This window comes from Panthera onca, chromosome A2, assembly GCF_046562875.1.
Source record: "Panthera onca isolate mPanOnc1 chromosome A2, mPanOnc1 haplotype 2, whole genome shotgun sequence".
NCBI classification, from domain to species: domain Eukaryota; kingdom Metazoa; phylum Chordata; class Mammalia; order Carnivora; family Felidae; genus Panthera; species Panthera onca.
Genome location: NC_138340.1, coordinates 115,862,112 through 115,884,171, shown reverse-complemented (window position 1 = coordinate 115,884,171; position 22,060 = coordinate 115,862,112). Strand labels below are relative to the sequence as shown.

The window sequence follows — 22,060 nt, the reverse complement described above, 5'->3', positions numbered from 1 at the left end:
CCTGTGAGCTTCCCCACTGTATGAACTTACTAAAATATTAGTCCCTGAACACTTTCCTTAGGAAGACAAACATAGGCAGGATTTTATGAGACTAAAACAAGCACTACAAGAACCACCTGCATTAAGGCCACCGAACTATTCAAAACCTTTTACGTTATTTGTACATGAAAGGGATAATCAAGCTCTGGGAACCCTCACACAAGTAATGGTAATAAACATAGGCCTATTGCCTTTTATAGCACAAGACTTGATTCAGTTGCTAGTGCCTATCCCTGCTGTCTTAAGGCTATAGCCGCAGCTGCAAAGTTAATGAAGCCTCAGCAGATCAGACCCTAGGAAATGACATTTACTTGTAAATTCTACTTGCTGTCCAAAGTCTTAACTCTGAACTGACTCAACATTTCTTTGCAAGTAGACTAACTTCCTATGCGATCCTTCTGTTTTCACCACCTAATCTACAACTTAAACATTGTAATGTCTTTAATCCTGCTATGTTACTACCTCTACCTGATGCAGGCAAGCCCCATTACTGTGTGGTAATAACATCCCATTATGAAATACCCCTTTAACTAGTCCCAACCTAATCCTGTTTGTTGATGAATCATACTGTAGAATAGGAGAATTTTCAAGCTGATATTTCTACTCAGTGTGACCTACTCAAAAGGGAAAACTTCCCACAAACTAAATCAACCCAGTAAGTAGCACTCCATGCCCTTACTTGTGCACGCCAGTTATCAGAAGGACAAATGGTTAATATTTAATATATTACCCTGATAGTTGGTATGCCTTTGAGGTCATCCATGAGTTGGGGATGTTATGGAAACAAAGGGGTTTTCTTACATCCCATGAGCAACAGGTAAATGATCTTAATGCTATTCTCTTGCCTTCTGAAATTGCTGTCATTGAAACTGAGGCTCACACTAAAAGGACTAAACCTGAGTATCAGGGAAATGCCCTGGCTGACTTTATGCAAAGGCAACAGCACCAGAATCTATAAAGATTGTAGCACATGTGAATGAAATCCATTCTGCTTCTTCAAAAAGTGGCCATATTTTTGCCATCCTGACAGTCTGCTCCTGAATCAGAGAAATTAGGATGGGTAAACAAAGGCTGTAAATTAAACAAACAATCGGGGCTATGAGAAACCCAAAACAGCTGCTTGTTTCCTCCCAGTTCCCTGGAAAACCCCATTTTTCAGTTTTTGCACCCCTTTACGTATCATAGTGCATAAGATGACTCAAACTATGAATCAACATTGGTAGGAAGACTTCTATGAAGTTGCAAAATCAGTCTACTAGCAATGTTTGATCTGCTAGGTCCACAATCCTGGAAAAGCTATTTTTTGTCCCCAAGGCATCAGGCCTCCTTCCTTTGAACACCTGCAGCTGGACTTCATTCAACCATCACTTAGTATGGGCTATCCATATATTTTTGTTATTGTATGTATGTTTTTTGGATGGGTTGAAGTTTCCTCTGCCACAAACCTGATGCCCTCACACTGGCAAAGAAACTGTTAGAATATATGTTTCCCATTTGAGGTACACCTTCCACAGTCTCTGGGGGTGAAGGCACCCACTTCACTGGGCAAATCATATGAGCCTTAATGAAAACCTTGCAAACTTTTTGGAACTATCACTGTCCCTAACACCCTGAATCATTGGACAGGGTTGAGAGAACTAATGGGACCCTCCAACTTAAAATTTCTAAATTGACTAAAATCAACCATGGATTCCCCTGACCAAAGGTCTTGCCTTTGGTCTTGCTGACTGTTAACAGTACCCACTTTGGGAAACATGAACTCACTCTACATGAGATAGTTATTGGCAGACCAATGTCTACTGGTATGCAACTTTCTGCTAATCCTTTGTCATCTCACATCAGTATGACCAGCTAGTATAAATCTTCAATGTCTCATGTTTAAGTGTATCATCAACAGATTAAAGAAGTTTTCCCAGATCCTAATTCAAAGGGTCCTATTGGTCACAATCCATAGCCAGGTGATTGGGTATTCTGGAAGTGTCATGAGAGAAAGACAGCCCTTGAGCTCCATTGGAAGAGACCTAGGTAAGGTCCTGGTAAGTATTCATGACCACTGACACTGCTGTAAAACTAAAAGATACTGAGCCTTGGACACACATCTCATAGCTAAAGAAGGCTCCACCTAACATCTGATCCTATAGAGACACTGGAGACCTACAAATCAAATTGATGAGGAAGAGAAGTAGCTGACATCAAAGTAGATGGCCTCCACCCAAAGTGCTGAAACCCTTTCTCCTTTTTAATTTTTTCTTTCAATTTACTCTGGCACTAACCTGGAAAGATAATGCCTTTGTCCATATATCCCAGGCCATTGTTAAGGAGAGCAACCTTTCAGATGCTGAATTGATCATTATGCAAGACATCCCCTTGTCCTCCCTGTGACCAACTTCTCTTCTATTGCCAGTGTCACTGCAAACTACAATTGACCCCCTTAGAAGTATGTGCCAAACTAGACACATTTACCTATATGAATCTTAGTACATTTGCACCCCTACATTCCCATGATTCTCTAGATCAGATTTCACCAGAAACACCCATCTTTGTAAATCATTTAAGATGACTTTTCATTTCAGGTGAGGATATTCTTTTCCCATATGTGCTAAAAACCTGACTGACCCCCTGGTTTAGGAGTAAATACAAATGAGAATACGATCAGGAAGTTCTCTTTAACTCTTGGAGACATTGCAGATTTTCATTACTAGGACACTAGGTACCCAGCAAAGATCCCTAGATTCTGGTCAAAGCTGTTCTCACTAACAGTATTATCTTTTAGCTGAGCAAGGAGGTATCTGTGCTATGGCCAACACCACCTGTTGTACCTGGATTACTATTTCTGGGGAAGCTGAAACAAACTTACATAAGATCATTGAGCAAGCCAACTGGCATAAAGGGTGACCCCATCCATCGGAACTTTCTTTGATTGGTTTGGCAACCATGGCTCTGAAATACACTTCAAACGTCAGGAATTATCTTGCTTATAGTTATCATAATAATCTCCTTGGTGCACTGTATTGCTCACAAGCTTTAAATACATGTTGACAGCAGCTAACCACCAAACAAATTATCTCCCTAAAGAAATGGAACATCAAAAAAGGAACAAAGAATATGACCAACTAAAAAATTATGAGCCTAAAGTTGTGATCTCTGAATAACACAGTGATTGAGAAAAAAAATAGGATCAATGTGTTGAAAAGAAAACCATAGGCCCAAAATGGAGCCACTTATGCTAGGCCATGTCACCAAACTGAGACATAATACCTCACTTAATTGCAGTTTCAACCTCCCCCAGAAATGTTGTCTTAACCAGTCCGTCAAGAGTTTTCTAGTCAGCACCAGTTAAGGTAATCTGTTACATGGGCTCTCTCCATCCCACAAAGAAAGATGAGGCAATTCACCTAACAAGACCCTTTTTTTCCCAAAGGAAGATGACCTTACCTGAAATAATCCTTTTTTTCTGTTTAAGACTTCCTTGGCCTACCTTTAAAAATCTTTCCCTTTCTATAGCCCTTTAGAGATCTCTTCTACTTGCTAGACAGAATACTGCCCAATTTATGAATTGTTTAATAAAGCTAATTAGATCTTTAAAATGTACTCAGTTGAAGTTTTGTTATTCAACAAAAGGTTCAAGAACTATAGAGTAACTGAGAGTATCACTAATGCCTTTAATTTTAACCACATCTCTGTTAGGTTGAAAGTTTAATTGAAAGGGAGGAACTGTTGAAAAGAAACAATGGGCCCAAAATGGAGTCACTATGTTAAGTACCACCAAGACTTAATACCTAACATAACTGCAGTTTTAGCCTCTCCCACAAGTAGAATTTTAAACCAGTCTGTAAAGAATTTATCAAACTCACCACCCAAAAAACAAACAACCCAGTTAAGAAATGGGCAGAAGACATGAATAGACATTTCTCCAAAGAAGACATCCAGATGGCTAATAGACACATGAAAAGATGCTCTACATCACTCATCATCAGAGAAATACAAATCAAAATCATGATGAAATACCACCTCACACTTGTCAGAATGGCTAAAATTAACAACACAAGAAACACAGGTGTTGGCAAGGTTGTAGAGAAAGGGGAACCCTCTTGTGCTGTTGATGGGAATGCACACTGCGACAGCCACTCTGGAGAAGAGTATGGAGGTCCCTCAAAGAACTAAAAATAGAACTACCCTATGATCTGACAATTACACTACTAAGTATTTACCCAAAGGACACAAAAATACAGATTTGAAGGGGTACATACACTCTGATGTTTATAGCAGCATTATCAATAATAGCCAAACTATGGGGGCGCCTGGGTGGCTCAGTCGGTTAAGCAGCCGACTTCGGCTCAGGTCATGATCTCATGGTCCGTGGGTTTGAGCCCCGCGTCTGGCTCTGTGCTGACAGCTCAGAGCCTGGAGCCTGTTTCAGATTCTGTGTCTCCCTCTCTCTGACCCTCCCCCGTTCATGCTCTGTCTCTCTCTGTCTCAAAAATAAATAAACGTTAAAAAAAATTTTTTTTTTAAAAATAATAGCCAAACTATGGAAAGAACCCAAAAGTCCATTGATTGATAAATGGGTAAAGAAGAATGTGATATAGATATAGATAGATAGACATAGACATAGACATAGACATAGACATAGACATAGATATGTAATTACTCAGCCATCAAAAAGAATGAAATCTTGCCACTTGAAATGACATGGACAGAGCTAGAATGTATTATGCTAAGCAAAATAAGTCAATCAGAGAAAGATAAATACCACATGATTTCACTCATGTGCAATTTAAGAAACTAAACATGAATATATGGGAAGGGATGGAGGGATGGGGGAAGAAGAGAGGCAAACACACCACAAGAGACTCTTAAGGATAGAGAACAAGCTGAGGGTTGATGGAGGGAGGTGGGTGGGAGATGAGCTAGCTGGGTGATGGGTATTAAGGAGAGCACCTGTGATGGGCACTGGACATTGTATGTAAGAGATGAATCACTGAATTCTCCTGCAACCAGTATTGCACTGTATGTTAACTAAAATTTAAAAAATAAAAATAAAAAAGATAAACTAATCAGTCTAGAATTTCCTCATCAGCACCAGTGAGGTCATCTACAGGACAAGACTCCTTGCCCTTTGCTCCAAGAGAAGGTGGCTTTGCCTAAAACAATCCTTTCTTTTCCTTTGCTAATAACTTCTTTGTCCTGCCATGTTTCTGCCTATAAGTCTTTCTATTTTGTACAGCTCCTTGGAACACTACTATTTGTTAGACGGAATGCTGCCTGATTCATGAATCACTGAATAAATAAAGCCAATTAACTCTTCTCATTTACTTAGTTGAATTTTGCTCTTTTTTACAATGGGAAGTAGCTCAAAACATATTTTGGTACAAAAACAAGTTAGACATACTATAATACCTAATGCAAAATGTCCATTAATTTCAAATATTAAATGAAAAATGAAAAGACTGTGAGTTTGCTGCAAGCACTTTCAGGTTCTAACTCCAGTCCCCATTTTCTCCAACCCCAACTAGTCTAATAATCAATCCCCTTTGCCTTGGGGTATTTTGCAATGGAAAAGTTTAAGAAGCATTGAATCCCTGTAGATTTTCAGAAATATAGGATGAAAGTTGACACCAAAAAGGATATTTGTGTGTACTTTAAATATACAGAAAATTAATCAGGACATAGCATCTCTCCATTCTGAGTCTATCCATTTTTCTTTTGCACCACAGTATACCCCCCAACCCAATCCCTGCAAAAAAGAAACTCATGCACATATTCCCACTGTCCTCAAGAATTCTGAGTCAACAAAACTTTATTTGCACCGATGATAATGTGCATTCCACATGGACATGTCCATCCATCCCCCCACCTAACAATCACTAAGTTGGGCACCTAAGGATACAAAGATGAGTGTAGTGTTGTTCCTACCCTGGAGAAATTCACAGGCATGTGAGGAATCGAGTTATCAATTTTTAAATGACTTTATAATGTGATAAATCCATTAATAAAGCTACAAAGTACTGCAGAGAGGGAGAAAGGATTCCTTCTTCCTCACAGGAAGAACTGTCAGGGAAGATTTCCCAGATGAAGCAGCTTTCAGGGCTTTGCAGCAGCAAAGTGAGCCTCCATCTGGATGGAATCCCAATGTACTCTGAAGACTCCTCTACCCAGCTGGCTGCTTCCTCACATCTCTCCCTCACTCCAGCCCTAAGTGCCTCCATTGCCTTCACTTCACTCAACAACCTCAAAACACTTCCCTACTTTTTAAATTATGTCAACATTGCACAATTTGTTGAACATTTGTCCTATGAAAGGCTGCCTTTGCAGTTTTTAGTGTAACATTTAATACTCCCAACAACCATATTTTATCATCCCTGCTCTAGTCGAGGAGACTGAGGCTCAAAGAGGTTAAGTTTCAAGCATAGATCAGTCTACACTATCCATTGTCCTCACTATCTCCCTTGGTTATAAAGTTGTGCTTGCCTGAAGGTATTTGACATGCTTATTTTTATGAATGAAATACCAATATCTAGACTAGCTAGTTAAAAGATTCAGGACTGACAGGATCATTATTTGATGATGGAATTATGCATTTTTTAAAAATTTTCTTTATACTTTTACATGTTTCAAAAAAAACTTCTTGTCTTAGTCTGATTACATATTATTTATAAAATGGAAATTATGCTTGTTTGCTTGCTTACTCTATTTCTACTGAAATAAGCAGTGCCATGATGAAGAAGATAACAGAGAAACTCAAATTAGAAGTTGGGTAGGGAGGAGGAGACACATAACAAAAGAAAGAATAATGAGCAGCCAGAGACATGGAGTGAGGTAGCTTAGAGAAAAAGGTCACACAGCCCAATCTCAATGCCCTTTGAAATTTTAAAGGCCCAGAAACAGTATCCAAAAAGTACTGATTGAAACCAGGAGGCATCAGACTACAAACTGAGCCTGGGGAATGTCAGAAAAGCAAGTCTCTCAAGCCTGTAGTACAAAAGGCTCAGCCAAGTACCCCCTGGTGAACAGAGCTCCAGCATTCATGATGCACAGTCATGCTCAAGAGGAAGGCCAGCAGGGTTTCCTTCTCTATAACCAGATGTGGACAAAGAGCTTTCACCTGTGTCCATGCTGTCAGCTCCTCTAGCTTGGATGCAAAGCTGCAGCTGTCAACGTGATGTTCCCCCACCTGTGCCAGGCCCGGGGTGAGGTCAGGACAGCTTGCAGATCTAGGATCTGTGCCCAAGCCAAGGTGGGGTGCCAGAAGTCAACAAGCCAAAAGATAAACATAAAAACACCCTCACCTTGTCAAATCTCTGCCTTCTATTGTGTGCCTTAAGAGTGATAAGGGGCAGCACTTCCACTGCCACTTTGTCAAGAAACATTTCCAGAGTGGGTTTTTCAAGAGGCTGAGACAGAGTTTTCTGACAGAATCCTCCTTCTACTGACCCAGGTGGCCTCAAGAAAGCATCTCAAGCTGGACACTCATCAACAAGGAAGCTAAATTTCAACCCCTCTTTGATTTCCACTCTGCTTCTGTAAGGTCCTTTTCAAAATCCATATGGTTTCACCAAATACTCACTTAGACCTATTAGAAGTTGAAGAAGAAAAAATGAGTAACCCAAAACAGACATCATCTATTCCTTTTAATGTGGTTGCCACATCAAAGGGCTGGTGGATTCAGTCAAAGTTGCTTGCCATTTTCCAGGAGCTGGTTACCACAAAGGAAAAGGATTTTATTTAAGGTGAGAAAAAAAAAAAAAGGCCAGCAAGTAGACCAATTTAAGTTTCTTGGAAGCAGTGAATGCCAGGGGCTGGATGCAGATAAGATTATCTGAACTAAAAGTGTAACAGGGATAGCCTATCTCCAAGTCCATTTCTAATATTCTATCTACTGATAAAGAACTGTCAATTAAAGAAAACCTCAACCTTGTGTCAAAAGGGAGAGTCAGTAGTCAGACTGAAACATTCAGATAAGAGGTATCAGCAACAAACTGGGAAGCAAATTGAGAGAAAAAGAGTTATACACATGCACATGCATGCCCGCACACACAAAAATGGCATATACACAAGGCATCAGGAGGGTAGGACTGCTGGTAAAAACAGGTGCAGAGCTCTGAGGTATAATTAATCACTGCTCCTGTAACCTCAGCAAAGCAAAACTGCTCTCCACCCAAACCCTGAAGAGCCTGTCAAAATGAGTTAGGAAAAAAACTCCATTTTCTTTCTTGCTCAGGTGTTACAATGTGGATAAAGAAGAAAGACATGTCACACAGATGCAGAGTTCTCCTGACACTGAAAGGAGGTCCTCTACAGGTTGCAGCTTCTGATCTCCCCTCTAGTGGCAGTTACAGAGGAATGTTTTCATATTTCTAGGAATGCTTCTTGTTTGGAAGGTGAAATTTATCCTTCTCAATAGTCAAGGCCCTGGAAAAATGAGTCTGTGCTGTCAGATCCACCTGTGAACTACAGTGAATAGGAATTCTCTACATGCTGTGGCTCTGCTCAAGGGTCCTGCATGAGGCCTGCATTTCTGCAGGTAGGTGACAGTATAAAGAAAACTTACTGCAACCCAGCATTTCCCCCAAGGCACAGTTATCTTAGAACACAACATAGGACCATCTTTGCCCATAACACAGTGGTAGTTGTGTGTGTGATATGATTTTAAGGCTGTAGCTGTGTTAACTCAAACTAGCCTATCGTGAAACTTAAACTCTACCATAATGAATGATTTCTATCATATTGCATAGTCAAATGTACCCTTATAAAATTCCATGAATAGAGAACACCTAAACATTATCAGTGTGCAGAAATTGAGTTTCTCAGCTCTGCTGGATGACTGTGTGGGAATCTGGCAGAGGGAAGAGTAAGAAAACTCTTAGAATTTATACTGCTACCCAGTAAATCCCTCGTCCAGCCCAGGCCCTCACGACTGGTCTCTCATGGTATTCAGAGCTCCATGAGATAAAGCTGAAAGTATCTTCATATGCAAAACTAACTTTTTAAAAATTTTATCTTTAAATGTAATACTAAACTCTCTTCAGCTCTGCAATGCCAATTATTGTCCTTTAATGGCCTTTAGCTCCTAGCCATTTCCTATCTAAAACCAACAGTGCCCCTCTTAGGAAGCTTCATTCTCCTTACAGCCACTCCCTTATAAATATTTGCTCTCTTCCCCTCTCTCTTCCTTTCTTCTTCCTACTACCCATTCCCTAAACTTCCTCTCCTTTATTTGACAAAATTCAGGTGAGTCACATTGACAAACATACCATGTGAAGCTTCATCCAAATAGATTTCCAGTGAGTTAAGAGAAACTTGAAGTTAACATTGCTTGTGTTTCCACTGAGCTGATTAAAGCCCAGATTTTTATGAGTTTGGAAACACGGCAGATAGTAAGATTGTAGGAATTTACTGACTGCATAAGGATTGCATTGAACCCCACTGGTAAGGAGATATACAGTGGAAGGCATGAGCTTTGGAGGCTACTGGACTTGCGGGTCAGAAACATCTAGATTCAAGTCCTGGCTCTACCACTTAATAGCTATACAACTTTGGACAAATTGTTTAATCATTCTGAGTCTCATTTTTCTCATCTCTAAAATGGAAATAATAAAACCTGTTTTTCAGAGTTGTATTAAATGAGGCAATAAATGTAAAGGAATGAAATGAATGTAAATGGAAAGGTTTTTTTTTAATTAATTCTCTTTTCTTCTTTCTGATCAAAGTATCAATGGTTTCTTTTGATTCTGTAAGCAGAGAGCTCAGCTTTCAATTCCATTTCTTGGTTCCTGGACTTCAGTATCTTACTATATGGCCATTGGGTATTGCATGTTGTAATCAGATAAAATCAATGTCAAATAAACAACATGAAATCAGATGAAAATTCCTGCTCAGATTCTGTATCTTTACTTTCAGGCAAGTCTACTTGAGTGATTAAAACCAGCTAAAAATCACCTCTTCTCTGAAGCCATTTATAAATAGTAATTGAATGCCCTCTTGTCCTTACTAGACAATGTGGATAAAATGGTGAGCAAAACAGCTTTGAGTCCTGCCCTGTAAGAGTAATTATATACTTATAGATATGCCTCTTCCATTAGACTCCAGAGTCAGAGCCAAATATTCTTCATTTCAAACTTGGCATATAGGTGTTCAAAAAACAAAACAAAACAAAAAACTGCTGAATAAAATGAATGATTGGTTGAATTCAACACTTTATAAAACTTATGCTTTTTTTTTAAAAAAAAGGAGAAGTCAGGATAGTTTAACTAAGTTTTTTTAGTTTTAAAAATTATTGTGTTTACTCCTAATACGTATCTAGTTCATTGGCTACTGCCTTAGTCTGTTCAGGCTGCCACAGCAAAATACCATAGACCGAGAGGCTTAAACAACAGGAATTTATTTCTCACATTTCTGGAGAACTTTAGTCCAAGTTTAAGGTGCCACTAAATTCAGTTCCCCAGTGAGGGATCTCTTCTTGGTTTGCAAACAGCTATCTCTAGCTCTGTCTTCACAAGGGAGGAAAGAGAGAAAAAGAATTCTTTCTTTCTCTTCTTATAAGGACACTAATCCCATCATGGAGGCCCATTTTCATGACTACCTCAACCTAATTATCTCTCAAAGGCTCCACCTCCAAATATTATCACATTGGGGGTTAGGTTTTCAGCATATGAATTGGGGTTTGGAGGGCACAAATATTCCATCCAGAATAGCAACAATCCTTCATAATTTACCCAATAGAGGGCAAACAAAGTTTTCAGGAGATATTTTTCATTTTTTATTTTTCTTATAATTTTTTTAAAATGTTTATTTATATATTTTGAGAGAGCAAGGGAAGGCAGAGAGAGAGGAAGAGACAGAGAATCCCAAGCAGGTTCCATGCTGTCAGTGTAAAAGCTGATGTGGGGATAGATCTCACAAACTGTGATATCACAACCTGAGCTGAAATCAAGAGTTGGATGCTCAACCAACTGAGCCACCCAGGTGCTACAGGAGATATTTTTTAAATGATTAGTCTGTTTTAAATAAGAAGAAGGGAAGAGAAGGAAAGGGGAGAGGAGAAGAAGGGAGGAAGGGAGGAAGAGCGAGGTGGGTATGGGAGGGAAAGGAAGGGGGAAGGGAAGGAGGAAGGGAAGGAGGAAGGGAAGACAGAAGGCAAGGGAAGGGACAGGAAGGGAAGAGAAGGGAAGGGAAGGATTAATTCCCAGGGGCAAAACTCACATTTCATGGAAAAATCCATCAGGAATAGTAGATCTTAATACCAGCTCTATAACAAACTATGATGGACTTTGATCAAGTCACTTCACCTCCTTTCTCCTAACAGGGAAGGAGCTGGACTGAGTGTTCCTCAGGTCCCTCTCCAGTTCTGCTATGCTGGGATTCTCATAGAAGTAGCCACCTGAAATATTATTTTTTAATTTGCGAGTCCCTATTGTCACCTTTCCTTACCAATCTCTGATACAGACTGAACAGAAACCCACAAATGAAAATGATACTTGTTTTCATTCAAGACTTCACCATCCACCAAGGAAGCAATTGCTCTCCACATCCCCTCCCCCACATATGTCGCCAGGTCTTTGATTAAAGCACCAAGAGTCCTACTAGAGGCAATTTGCACTCACCTTATTTAGTGAAAAGACAAAAACAGAAAGCAAATTGAAACTCTTTCAGAAGATACTTTGAACTTGAAAAAAATACCTAGTTCCACTTAAATAAAAAATTCTCCTTAAGATATGCTTAGGATTTGCTCCTTAGCAAATGCTTACCTTTAAGCCTAGTATATTTAAAAACAAACAAACAAACCACCAAAACCATATAACTTCTCAATTTTTAAAAAGACTAAGGCTGATATGCTGCTGTTATTGATATGCACTGTATTTTCTATTTTGAATTCTACAAATGTATGATTGCAGTCAAAAAAGGATGTATCTGCAGATTCCTCAAAGAACAGAAAGCCCCAGGTGAAGACCTACTATACAGAATGTTCATATTGTTAGCTCAGGTTTCCTCTCTGTGTTTCTCCCAGATAACTTTAATCTCAATTGGGAACTTTAATAGAGGTATATTGGTAACAAAAATTAAAAGGACTTCTCTCTTTCCCCCTGCTGTTTTCTATTAGCAGTGCATTGCACTGTGTTATATTCCAATGTTTACTTAAACATCTCATAAATATTAGAGAACTAGGCTAGCAAGAATGGTGACCACAAAATAATGAAAAGTTGAAAATTAAACATTTGAACAGTAAAGGTTTACATAAGCCACACTCACGTGCATATAGGTAGTCCAGCCCCCCTTCAATGCAGTGTATTCTGTAAAATCACATGAAAAAGAAAAGCAAATTTATTCTTTTTGGCACTGAATCCTACCATTCATTCCCTTTTTCCTGGTAGATAGTGACCCTGTGGTTATAAGTGGAAACCATGAAATCAATGACAGAAAAAGAAATGACAAATCAGCAGGTAAAGTATATACCACTATGCAAAAATATCCATTCCTGAGCTCCCATTTGACCAAGGGCCAGAAGTCTCTACATACGCTGTCTTAAATAATTCTCACAACATTGTGAAAATACAGTATTATCTTCATTTTACAGGTAAGAGAATTTAGAGAGATTAAGTAAATCAGTAACTTAAAGTCACTCAGTTGGTAAATGATAAACACCCAGTTATGGCTGATTCCTAAACTCATGTTTGTTCCTCTACATTGTGAACATGAAGAACAGGTGCCATCCTAGGCACTGAGGAATAAAAAGACACTCTATGCTGTGGACGGAATTGTGTTCCTCTAAAATTCCTGTGTTGAAATCTCAATCCTCATGTAACTATACTTGCAGATAGGACCTATATGGAGGTAAGAATAAATGAGGCCATGATGGTGGAGCTCTGATCCAAAAGAATTACTGTTCTTGTAAGTACAGATACCAAGAGAGCTCCCCCCACTAAGGGTACACAAAAAAGAGGTCATGTGGGCACACAGTGACAAGGCAGCCATCTGCAAGCCAAGAAGTAGACACTAGCCAGAAACCCCATTGGCAAGAATTTTGATCATGGCCTACTACCAAAACTGTGAAAAAGTAAATTTCTGTCTGAGCCACCCAGTCTATGGCATTTTATTATGGCAGCCTAAGCAGACTAAGACACCCTAAATATCCTGTGAATCCCCTCACCCTTCTCTAATCCTCCCATAATTTCTTCTCTCATCTGTTGCCGCCGCCTTTAGTCCACCCTCTACCCCGCCGCCAACATGATCTTTCCAAAAGGCAATCCTGATCCTCACTCTACCTGAAACACCTCCTTTGGCTTCTGAACTGTCAATAAGAAATACACTCTCCTAGAGTTTTCAACATCATGAAGGGAAATCATAACAGACATAGAACAGGAGCATAAACTCCAAACTCCTGAGCTAATAAGTCTCATCACAAAACCCCAGTCTGCTTTTCCATTCTTACCTCTCTGACCACTCATACCACTCCCCAACACACCCCCTAACCAAATATATCCTAAAATATATTTTTATACCATATTCTCTCCCCCAATAAATGTAGTTTCTCCTTATTTCATACTCTCCTTATCCTTCTGGATAATTCTTATTCATCCCCCAAGATCCACCTTACTTCCTCCTTGAAACTTCAGATTATTTGATCTTTTTGCTATTGAGTTGTAGGAGTTCTTCATAGATTTTGGATATTAACCCCTTATCAGATAATGATTTACAAATATTTTCTCCTGTTCTGTAGGTTGCCTTTGCATTTCACTCACTATTTCTTTTGCTGTGCAGAAGCTTTTTAGAGTGATATAGTCATACTTGCTAATTTTTGTTTTTGTTGCTTACGTTTTAGGTGTCATACCCAAAAAACCATTACCAATTCCTAAGTCAAGGAGCTTTTCCCATGTTTTCTTCTAGGACTTTTATAGTTTCAGGTTTGCATTAAGTCTTTAATCCATTTTGAGTTAATTTTTGTGAGTAGTATAAGGGTCTAGTGTCATTCTTTTACAGGTGAATATCTAAGTTTCCCAGTACCATTTATTAGAGAGATTGTCTTTTTTCAGTTGAATATTCCTGGCTTCTTTGTGAAATATTAGTTGGCCATATATGCATGGGTTTACATCTGAGCTTTCAGTTTTGTTCCATTAGTTTGTGTGTCTGTTTTTGTGCCAGTACCATACTGTTTTGATTACTATAATTTTATGATATAGTTTGAAATCATGAAGTTTAATGCCTCTTGCTTAGTTTTTTCTTTCTCAGGATTGCTTGGCTATATGGGGTCTTCTGCAGTTCCATATAGATTTTAAGATTTTTTTTTTCTACTTTCGTAAAAAATGCCGTTTGGAATCTTGACAAGGATTGCACTGAATCTATAGGTGGCTTTAGGTGGTATGGACATTTTGACAATATTAATTCTTTCAATTCATGAACAGAGAATACCTTTCCATTTATTTGTGTCTTCTTTAATTTCCTTCATCCCTATTTTATAGTTTTCAGTGTAGAGTTCTTTCATCTCCTTGGCTAAATTTATTCCTAAGTATTTTATTGTTTTTGATGCTGTTTTAAATGGGATCATTTTATTTCTTTTTCAGATAATTCATTGTTAGTATATAGAAACACAACTGATTTCTGTATGTTAATTGTGTATGCTGCAACTTTACTGAATTTATTGATTAGAACTAACAGTTTTTGGTAAAGCCTCTGGGATTTTCTATATATAATATCATGTCATCTGAAAATAAAAACAATATATTCTTCCTTTCCAATTGTGATGCCTTGTATTTCTTCTTCTGGCCTGATTGCTCTGATTAGGAGTTCCTGTACTATGTTGAATAGAAGTGGTGAGAGTGGACACCCTTGTCTTGTTTCTGATCTTAGAGTGAGTTTTCAAACTTTCACCATTGAGTATGATGTTAGCTGTGGGCTTGTCATATATGTCCTTTATTATGCTGAGGTATGTTCCTTCTATACCTAATTTTATCATGAACAGATGTTGAATTTTGTCAAATGCTTGTTCTTTTTTTTTCTATTTTATTTATTTTTATTTTTTAATTTACATCCAAGTTAGCATATAGTGCAATAATGATTTCAGGATTAGAATCCAGTGATTCATCCCCTACATGCAACACCCACTGCTCATCCCAACAAGCTTCCTCCTTAATGCCCCTTGCCCACTTAGCCCATCTCCCTACCCAAAACCCCTCCAGCAACCCTCAGTTTGTTCTCTGTATTTAAGAGTCTCTTATGTTTTGTCCCCCTCCCTGTTTTTACATTATTTTTGCTTCCCTTCCTTGTGTTCATCTGTTTTGTACCTTACATTCCACATATGTGTGAAGGCACATGATATTTGTCTTTCTCTGACTGCTTTTTCTGTGTCTTCTGAGATGATCACATTGCTTTTTTTCTTTCACTCTATTACTATGATGTATCACATTTATCAATTTACATACATTTAACCTTCTTTGCATTCCAGGGATAAATCACACTTGATCATGGTTAATGATCCTTTTAATGTGCTGCTGAACTCAATTTGTTAGTTGTGTTTGTTTGTTTGTTTGTTTGTTTATTTAAGAATCTCTGCATCAGGATATTGGCCTATGGTTTTCTTTTCTTATAGTTGTCCTTGTCTGGCTTTGATATCAGGGTAATTCTATCCTCATAAAAGGAGATTGGGAGTATTCCCTCCTCTTTGATTTTTTGGAAATATTTTGGGAGGACTGGTCTTGATTCTTTTTTAAATGTTTTGTATAATTCATCTGTTGAGCCATCTTGTCCCAGGCTTTGCTTTGTTGTGATATTTTTTATTACTGAATCAAGCTCCTTATCAGCAACTGATCCATTCAGATTTTCTATTCTTTCTGATTCAGTCTTGGTAGGTTGTATATTTCTAAAAACATTTCCATTTCTTCTGGGTTATTCTGCTTGTTGGCATATAGTTGTTCATAGAAGACTCTCATAAACCTTTGTATTTTTGCGGTGTCAGATGTAATATTATAGATGTTCTTACAGAGATATTCTACACATTTAAAATAGTATATGTAAGTATATATTTTTTATTCTTTCCCTTACAGAAATGATAGTATACTATAAATGCTTTTCTGCTCTTTTAACTTAAACTGAAGCCATTCAATATCAATATGTAAACAATATGTATCCTCATTTGTTCAGATGTTCATAGTTTTCCATTGCAGGAATATATAATAATTATTTACCAACTCCCCTTTTGTTGTACAATTAGGTTGTTTGCAGGCTTTTTCTATTACAAACAAAGCTGCAGTGAATAGCCTCATGCTAAGTCATTTTATACATGCAACACCTATCTTTTTTTTTATTTAGTTTATTTATTTTGAGAGAGACAGAGAGCACAGGGAGGGGCAGAGAGAGAGAGGGAGAGAATCCCAAGCAGGCTCTATACTGTCAGCATGCAGCCAGACATAGGGCTTAATCCTACAAACCGTGAGATCATGACCTGAGCCGAAATCAAGAGTAACTGGTGCCCTCAGGAACAGTTTACTTATATAGGGCTATTTCTCCTACATTAAATGGTCTTAGAGTGTTATTTTATGTTTTTATCATTTAGATGCCTCACCTTCACTATAAAGCATCACTTCTGGCTGTTATTCTAGCTTTCTTATGTACTACTCTTAATCTTCTGGGGAGAGAACCCAGAGGACTTAATTCGTTAGAATTGCCTGTAAGCCAAATGTAGATAGGCTCTGAGGATTTAGAGGCCCTGTCATGAAGAATGCATGTTTTTTCTTATTGCTGTAGAAACTCCTTTACCCATAGTTTTACCCAAAGTTATGGATCAGGAACAAAGCTACATTCCAGAGCCAAAACATATCATCTCTGCCCTCCTTCAACAAAGATATGATGGCAACAATGGTTGTATGTAATCACAATATGACTTATCAGTTTTCTACATGTTTACTGTGTTTGCATCTAGTTTTGAGATTGTAAATGGACTTTATTAACCTCATGTTTCTTAAGTGCAAAACAGAATTTTGACAGTGCTAGTTAAAATGCATGCGATTAGGATGGAAATGAAAGCAAAGAATAAAAATAATAGAATGTCGAGAAAATGGGCATGTGGGGAGAATTGTTTAACAGGATTAATTCTGAAGACCCAAGAGCAATTCTGCAAATGTTACACCTGTGCAATGGACAAAAATAGGTAAGTGTCAGAGTGCCTGGGTGGTTTAGTCAGTGGGTGTATGACTGGTGCCCTCAGGAACACAAGTAGCTGATAAACCAGAGTCACTAAAATACTAAATTATGGTTACTCTGTGCTTTTTAAGAAAGCGGAAAGGGGCGCCTGGGTGGCTCAGTCAGTTGAGCATCCAACTTCGGCTCAGATCATGATCTCACGCCTCGTGAGTTCAAGCCCCGCGTCGGGCTCTGTGCTGACAGCTCAGAGCCTGGAGCCTGCTTCCGATTCTGTGTCTCCCTCTCTCTCTGCCCCTCCCCCGCTCATGCTCTGTCTGTCTCAAAAATAAATAAACATTAAAAAAAATTTTTTTTTAAATAAAAAAAAAAGCAGAAAAAAAAAGGGAAGGGGATGGGCTTATTTACATATAAAAAGGTGAAGAATGTCTTGAGAAAGATTTTTGTATTACATTATTTCATTTAATTACCAATCACTTTGGGTAGTATGATCATTCTCATGTTACAAATGAGATTCAAAACACTTAAGTAATTTACCCAGGGTTACCCAGTTACTCATATTCAGGTCTAACAGATTCCAAAGTTCTTGTTTTTAACACTATATCACACACTGCCTTTCTTGCCATGCTCACTGCTACATTGAGGATTAAAGTGCTGTGAGCCAACCCAGGAAAATAATCCCTGTTCATAACATCATTTCTATGGAAGGAAAGGGTGACCTGTGTAAAGCAACCTACACATGAATTTTAAAAACCCAATATAGTCTTTCCTTGGGTTCTTCCTGCAGTATATTTGTTACCCCTTTTGTCCTACCTAGCACAATGCAGGAAAACACTCCATAACTTTCTGTTGGATTTTTAACCAGTTTTAACCAGTTGGATTTTTAACCAGTCTTTTTTTTTTTTTAGCTTTGTTTTTTTTAACACTTACTCATTTTTGAGAGACAGAGAAAACAGAGCACAAGCAGAGGAGGGGCAAAGAGAGAGGGAGACAGAGAATCCAAATTATGCTCCAGGTTCTGAGTTGTCAGCACAGAGCCTGACACAGGGTTTCAACCCTCTAAACACAAGATCATGACCTGAGCCAAAGTCAGATGCTTGACCGACTGAGCCACCCAGGCACCCCAACCAGTTTCCCATGTCTTAATATTGTGCATTTAGACTCCTATTTCAGGAGTCCTGCAATTTTTTAATATTTGGTAAAAATATTTTTTACAGAAATAAGACATCTTTGTCAATTATATATATAGTATATATGCATTATATACAGTGGATGAAAGCATTTCTGTCCACAGCTCTATTGGCAGAAAGTTCTCTCCTAAAATAGTGTCAGACACACAGTAGGTACTTAAGAAATTGCTAGTAAATCAATGCATAAGTTAATGAATATGGAGTGAGGCTTACAAAAGGTAGCTCAACTTTGGCAAACTCGTTTGCCTAAGGGATCAGAATCTGGAAGTAGACCAATTCAATGAAAATCAATTCTTTGAAGGAGCAATTTGCCAATGTTACAGCAAAACTGAAACAAATTGGTGAATTGATTATTTGACAATTAATCATTTGGTAAGTTGATGTTGGCAAACTACTTTATAGGTAAATTAGTCACTTGAAAAATTGGTCATTGTTTTTAAAGCACTTCTTGAGCAATGACTGAGCCTTGCATTTTAAAAGCAGGGATCTAGCCTGGACTGTCTTTGTGGCAATATCCATGTGATCAAGTCATATGTCAAAGTCCATCTATTTAAGTTCTCCTGTCCTTCACCTAGGTAACCCTGACTTCCCTTTTATGTGTCCTTCTACTCCTGTAGCTACTGCCTCTTGTCACAATAAATTTCCCTTTCTCTTATCTCTGGTATATACCTCCATCATTCCTGTCAGGTCTACTGCTCTGAGCACAAACTGTTGAATGTTTTTGTCCTTCCAACTCTTATTCCTTCTCACCCTAGTTCTACTCTAACCCTCCATCCACACTATGCCCTATTGGAGGTAAACATTTAGTAAGGAAAAAAAAATGTGCTTCAATAGACAACTATGCATTGTCTTGAGGATATTCCTCCAGGTCGTATGACTCTAGACTTTCATTTTTGAACACTTTTTTTTTTTTTAAGTAGGCTTCACGGCAGCATGGAGCCCAACACAGAACTCGGACTCCTGACCCTGAGATCAAGACCTGAGCTGAGATAACAAGTTGGACACTTAACTGATTGAGCCTCCCAGAGACCCCTCATTTTTTAACACTTTCTACATACAGCACAATCTTCCAGGTTTTCTGATTCTGGGCCTGTTTATTGTCTTTGTTTTACAACTCTGTAAAAATATGTCTGTTTTTTAATTCTCTTTTGAAATGGTTATAACATCTGTCTAGTTCTCTCAATGAATGAATTAAAAAAAATCTTTAACACATATTCATTTTTAAATCTGCACAAGAACCATGTTTTTACCTTTTTAAAAATATTATCTTTTAACACACTCCTTTTTCCTTTAGCTTACTTGCATTTGTACAGTATTAAGAGTATTGTCACTGAAATGGGACTGTGTGCTTATGTCTATGGTCTTCAAGAGCCATTACAAGCCAGAGTACCTTGGTTCACTGGTAACCTTTGACCAATCAATCCTAATGCCTTTACTTCTTTGCCTTTACTTTTTATCATAATGAAAATATTTGCAAATAGGTGAACCATGAGTTACTTTTAACAACTTTATGGGACGCCTGGGTGGCTCAGTTGGTTGAGTGTCTGACTTCAGCTCAGGTCATGATCTCACAGTTTGTGAGTTCAAGCCCCACATCGGGCTCTGTGCTGAGAGCTCAGAGCCTGGAGCCTGCTTCAAATTCTGTGTTTCCCTCTCTCTCCGCTCCTCCTCACTCATGCTCTGTCTCTCTCTGTCTTTCAAAAAATAGATAATTGTTTAAAAAAATCTTTATTGACACACAATTTATATACCATAAAGCTCACCCATGTAAAGTATATAATTCATTTTTAGCATATTCACAGAGATGTGCAACCATCACCACGTTCAATTTTAAAACATTCCCATCAATCCAAAAAGAAATTCCATATGGATTATCCACATTGTCCCACAATTCCCCTTGCCCTTGGCAACCACTAATCTACTTTCTGTCTCTATGAATTTGTCTATTCCAGATATTTAATATTAGTGGAATCATGTAATATGTCTTTTGCAACTGGCTTCTTTCACTTAGCATGTTTTCAAGTTTAGTCCACATTGTGACATGTATCAGTACTTCATTTCTTTTTATAGACAAATTATCAAATTATATTTCATTTTATGGATATACCACAGTTTTTAAAGTGCTTATTTTTTAATTTTTTTTAATGTTTTATTTTATTTTTTGAGAGGCAGAGAGAGACAGAGTGTGAGCAGGGGAGGGGCAGAGAGTAAGAGACACAGATTACAAAGCAGCCTCCAGGATCCAAGATGTTAGCACAGATCCCAAAACAGGGCTCGAACCCAGGAATGTGAGATCATGACCTGAGCCAAAGTCGGCCGCTCAACCAACTGAGCCACCCAGGTACCCCTTATTTATGTATTTTTTTAGAGAGAAAGAGAGATACAATCATGTGTGAGTGGGAGAGGAGCAGACAGGGAGAAAGAGAGAATCCTAAGTAGACTCCATACTATCAGCACAGAACTCAAGGCTTGAACTCATGAACCATGAGATCATGATCTGAGATGAAATCAAGAGTCAGATGATTAACCAACTAAGCCACGCAGGTGCCCCTGGATATACCACATTTTATTTACCCATTCATCACACATTTGGGGTGTTCTACTTTCTAGCTATCATGGATAATGCTGGTATAAATATTATGTACAAGTTTTTATGTGGACATAGGTTTTTATCTCTCTTGGGTATATACCTAGAGTGGGTCATATGGTAACTCTGTTGAACCTTTTTAGAAACTGCCAAATTATTTTCCAAGGTAGCTGCATCATTTTACATTCCTACCAGCAATGTGTGAAGGCCCCAGTTTCTCTGCCAAGCATCTCTGCCAATACTTGTGATGGTCTCTTTGATTATAACCATTCTGGTAGGTGTTCCATGACTTATATTTTATCATTTACATATTTGATTTCACTTTCTCATGACCATTCTTTTCATTGTGACCACAAAGTTTTAAATTCCCTTGGGAAAGTTGATTAGGGGAAGGGTAGAACATATGTCCTATGGTACTCATTCATTCCTACTCACCTGACTATCTTTTCTAGTCCTTTCCTGGCTATCCATGAAGATACTATCATTTCTCACTACCATTATCTATAGAGGTACCATGTTATCTAAGTTAATGAAAAAGGGTGAGAGAAGAGAGCTGGTCTCATGCTCATTCTTAACACCATTTTGGAACTATGTAACTGACATATATATCTGATCTCTTTGCATAGAAGCCATTCTTATATATTGTCCTCATCAAATCACTGCTGCTGTTGCTTACCATGACATGGGAAATACTGTCAGTTGTCCTTCTGTAACCATTCTTTCCTACATCCTTTATTAACAGAGTACTCAGCTTTAGCTGGACACATAATCACTAGGAAAAGAACATAATCTTGGTTTCCATTGTAGCAAGGCATGGCCCTGTGACTAGTGGTTAAGTGTACAACTTTTAAAACATCCTCTTAAGAGGAAAAGATTTACCCTTCCCTTTTCTTTTTTTCTTCTTCCTCAGATGTGGAAATGGGGGTAGCGAGCCATCTTTGAATGTGCTGATGAACAAACTTGGCCCAGGGATAGCTAAGCAGCAAGAGAGGAATTTGAGTCCCTAATGCCATGTAACTGCCATGCCACATCTCAGCTATTTATGCTCAGACTGCTATGTAAGAGAGAACAAACTTTGTCCTGTTTAAGTCATTGTGATTTTGGTCTATATTAT

The 22,060-nt window shown here is 38.3% G+C and overlaps 1 protein-coding gene across 1 annotated transcript in view; it reads right to left on the bottom strand.

Moving 5' to 3' along the window:
* The window catches only part of LOC145712971 (uncharacterized), a 172,491-nt gene extending 151,047 nt beyond the window's left edge, over positions 1–21,444 (bottom strand). The window contains exons 1-2 of the mRNA XM_081790730.1: positions 21,382–21,444; positions 13,187–13,350 (exon numbers count right to left, since the gene is read on the bottom strand). Coding sequence (XP_081646856.1) covers positions 13,187–13,350; positions 21,382–21,444 — 227 coding nt within the window. The remainder of the gene's footprint in view (positions 1–13,186; positions 13,351–21,381) is intronic.
* Positions 21,445–22,060: the final 616 nt, after the last annotated feature.